At 54.3% G+C, this 4,003-nt stretch overlaps 1 protein-coding gene across 1 annotated transcript in view; it reads left to right on the top strand.

Moving 5' to 3' along the window:
- The window catches only part of MLXIPL (MLX interacting protein like), a 37,763-nt gene that overhangs the window by 31,443 nt on the left and 2,317 nt on the right, over nt 1-4,003 (top strand). Inside the window, 5 exon segments of the mRNA XM_029961248.1 lie at nt 5-301; nt 908-1,059; nt 2,078-2,204; nt 2,895-3,047; nt 3,977-3,999. Coding sequence (XP_029817108.1) covers nt 5-301; nt 908-1,059; nt 2,078-2,204; nt 2,895-3,047; nt 3,977-3,999 — 752 coding nt within the window.

Below are 4,003 nucleotides of genomic sequence, written 5' to 3'. Positions count from 1 at the left end.
CCAGTGCCGTGTGCCCGGTGCCGGTGTCCTTCCCTGTGCCGCTGCCCCGCCGGTGCCGGTATCCTGCTGGTGCCAGTGTCCCGCCTCCTCCCGCCGTGACCGCGCTCTCTCCGCAGGGCCACAGCAGCCCGGTGACCTGCCTGGACTTCAGCAGCAACGGGAAGTACCTGGCGTCGTGCTCCGAGGACCGCACGGTGCGGCTGTGGAGCACCCGGGACCTGGCGGGGCGGGAGCACCGCTGCCTGCGCGCCAACGTGGGGCTGGACCACGCCGAGCTCGTCCGCCTCAGCCCCGACTCACGGTACGGACGGGCCTCGTGCTGGCACGGGGGTGTCCTGCGGAGGCACCAATCCCACAGCCAGGCCTTGCTGGCATCAGTGGTATGTGCCCTGGGATGCGTGGAGGCAGTGTTTGTCACTGGGTCATCACTGTAACCACTGATCCGTGGCCTTTCCTGAAGGCAGCTGGCACGGAATCACAAAACCACAACAGTCAGGGTTGGAAGGGACCTCTGGAGATCATGCAGTACAACCCCTGATGGGTTAATGTTGTTGTTGGGGCAAATATCCCAGTGCCCTGCATGACCATGGAAATGCCATTGAGGTCTCTGCCAGCTGGGATGTGCTGCTGAGCCTCTCCAGTGGGCTCAGGAGATCTTGCTGGGTGGGAAAGTTGGTGGGAAAGCATGTCTTGGCTCCTTGTGAAGTGGCTTCTTTTAGAAAGAGGAAAGCATCTCATTTCCAGGTGTAATAAATTCTGTTCTTTTCCATTCAGTGTTGCAGTGGGGCCAACACAGGGAGAGAACTTGGTGCCCTCATAAAGCTTTTTACCTGCCAGTGTATCCCTCTCCCCAGGTGGCCCTGAGTGACCTGGGCTGAGCTGGGGATCAGGACCTGTCCCTTCACAGGGCTTTCATTGTCTGGCTGGCAAATGCCGAGACTATTCGTGTCTACAAGATGACCAAGAAGGACGATGGGAGCTTCACCTTCACCGCAAGTTCTGGGGACTTCCCAAAGAAGCACAAAGCTCCCGTCATTAACATAGGGATTGCAGAGACAGGTATGGAAATGAGCTGCTCAGCTGTCCAGGTTGGCTTTGATTTCCTTGTGAAGCTGCTGGGTTCAAAGTGTTGGAGTTTTTGGCATTCTGAAGGCTGTGCTCAGCCCCAGTACTTGACTCTCTGTAGTCTCTTAGGGTTCTTTTTTTATTTAATTTACTCCTGAGTGAACTAAAAGGTGTCATTTTCAGACCCATTCTGTCCCTGTAACCAGCTCCCCGATATGCACAGTCTCTTAATTTACATTTTCAGGGATGCTGTTGCAAAGAGGTCTGGTCTCAATATTGAGAGGATCGCTGTTCTCTGGCCCACCAGTCTCTCTTTAACCAGTCAGAAATCTCTCTAGTGAGTTCTTATGATCTGTCTTGAACTTCTGGGATCACCTAGAACAGAGGTGAGGGTGGGTGGGTGGGAATTCTGTGTTGGTGGTGAGGGCTTGATGGATTAATGCTTCAGGTACGTGACAGCAGATGAATGTGAATTCACCTCTGTAACAGGAGAGCAGGGAAAATGTTAACTGAGACCTTTGTTCAGCTGTGAAAGTGAAAACTTAAACCTGCAACAAGTAGCTGAAAGGTAAACAGGCAACTCCCTGCCTGGGCTGAGGTGGCACTGGGGAAGTGGGAACAAGCAGGAGTCCAACATGGACACAACCAGTAACCATGGGTGGTGCTGGTGTGACTGGGATCCAGCTGCCTGCCCACAATCCATGGCTGATCCTCGAGCTGGTTTTAGGCACGCAGGGCAGATGGAATGTGCTGTGTTCCTGCTGTGGCACAGCCCGTGCTGAGCTCTGCAGGGGCTGAGGGTGCTGAGCGAGGGGCACGTGTGGGCCCAGTGCCAAAAGCTAAAGGAGGACTAAGGCATAACCAGGAGCTGAGTCTTCTGATTGACCCTCCTTGGATTTTGGTGCTGCTTTTGGTTTTCTCCAGCTGCAGGGAGAGGTTGTGCTGGGGCTTCAATGGGTCTCTGGCCGTGTTAGGTCTGGGACCTCTCCCGATCTTTGCCTTTTTCCCCCAGGAAAGTTTATCATGACAGCTTCCAGTGACACCACCATCCTGATCTGGAGCCCAAAGGGAGAAGTCCTGTCCAGCATTAACACCAACCAGATGAACAATGCCTACGCCACGGTGTCACCCTGTGGGAGGTGAGGGACAGGAGGGATTCCGGGCTAATCCCGCTGCAGGAGCAGCTGGGAACCTCACTCCTTCCCACAGGACATCATCAGTTCAGACCATCAGCAGTTAGTTGTTATTGTAATGCAGTTTTCTGAGGGTTCCACAGTTTTAAAAAGGGATTTTGCCCTCTGGGATGTGGAGCTGATGTGGGCTCAGACACGGTGTGTTACTGTTGTGCCTCAGCGCTGCTGTTCTGGTAACCTGAGAACAGCTTTGGCCTCAGGTAGCAGAGATGGGACAGAGCAAACAGCCTATGCAAAGCAAACAGCATTTTGAACTTGTTTGTAAGCTCTTAAAGGTTAATTATAAAGCTAAAGTCTTTATTTCTGGGAGATCTGTTTATCAGGAAAATCTTGTTCTCTGCTCTGTCTCTAACCTGTCGCTGCAGGATGATTTGCCTTGCTCCAGGCTCAGGGAGTTTGGGGATCATAAGCATTGAACTCTTTTGCTTTGGCCTGAGAATTTCTCATTCCTGAGTTGTTCTGGTGCCCTTCCTTAGCATTCCCTTTACCAGCAGGGTTTCAGAGACAAGTGAAAACTTTCCCAGCTGACCAAAGATTTGAGTGGAGGAGTCAGGACAGGTTTGCAGAGCACTGGCCCTGCCTTGCTCAGGTGCTCTGTAACAGGTACCCTGTGTCTCTGCTTGTTCCTTCACACAGGTTTGTGGCATCCTGTGGCTTTACCCCTGATGTGAAGGTGTGGGAGGTGTGTTTTGGCAAGAATGGAGAATTCCGAGAGGTGACCAGGGCTTTTGAGTTGAAGGGCCATACTGCTGGGGTACATTCCTTCTCCTTCTCCAACGACTCGAGGAGGTGAGTGTGTGTTATCCCACACAGCCCGCTCTGGATCACCCTTAGGACACAGCTCACCCCCTCTAGGGTTCCCCAGCTGCACCCCTGAGCTGGGAGGGGTAAAACACTGCCCTGGGAGGCCAAAACTGGCTCGTGCCACCTGTATATTCCCTGCCTATGGGAATCTCATGTGATTTAACAAGACCAAGTGCTGGTGCTGCACCTGGGTCAGGGCAATCCCTGGGATCAGTCCGGGCTGGGGATAAGCAGATGGAGCAGCCTTGGGGAGAAGGACTTAGGGGAGAGGCTGGACATGACCCAACCCTGTGCCCCGGGCTGATCCCACAGCATGGGCAGCAGGGGAGGGGAGAATTCTGCCCCTCTGCTCCCTCAAGTGAGACCCCCCCCATGCAGAGCTGCTTCCAGCCCTGGGGACCCAGCACAGGATGGACATGGACCTGTTGGAGCTAGTCCAGAGGAGGCACCAAGATGATCAGAGGGATGGAGCACCTCTGCTGTGAGGAGAGGCTGAGGGAATTCGGGTTGTTCAGCCTGGAGAAGAGAAGGCTTTGGGGTGACCCAGTTGTGGCCTTCCAATACCTGAAGGGAGCTGAGAAGATGGAGAGAGACTGTTTACAAGGGCCTGGAGGGACAGGACAAGGAGGAACAGCTTTATACTGACAGAGAGCAGGGTTAAATGAGATATTGGAGGGAAACCCTTTGCTATGGGGGTGGTGAGGCCCTGGCACAAGTTGCCCAGAGAAGCTGTGGCTGCCCCATCCCTGGAAGCATCCAAGGCCAGGCTGAACAGGGCTTGGAGCAACCTGGGATAGTGGGAAGACAGCACAGCCCGTACATGTGTACGGACTCACCCTTCCCAAAACACCTCCCTCCACAGAGGATTCCTGGTGCATTCCCTTGCACCAACCTGTCCTCTCTCGTGCCTCCAGGATGGCGACGGTGTCGAAGGACGGCAC

This window comes from Manacus vitellinus, unplaced genomic scaffold, assembly GCF_001715985.3.
Source record: "Manacus vitellinus isolate BGI_N305 unplaced genomic scaffold, ASM171598v3 scaffold_32_pilon, whole genome shotgun sequence".
Lineage (NCBI taxonomy): Eukaryota > Metazoa > Chordata > Aves > Passeriformes > Pipridae > Manacus > Manacus vitellinus.
Note: the sequence above shows the minus strand (reverse complement) of the source record. Positions and strands in the feature narration are given on the sequence as shown.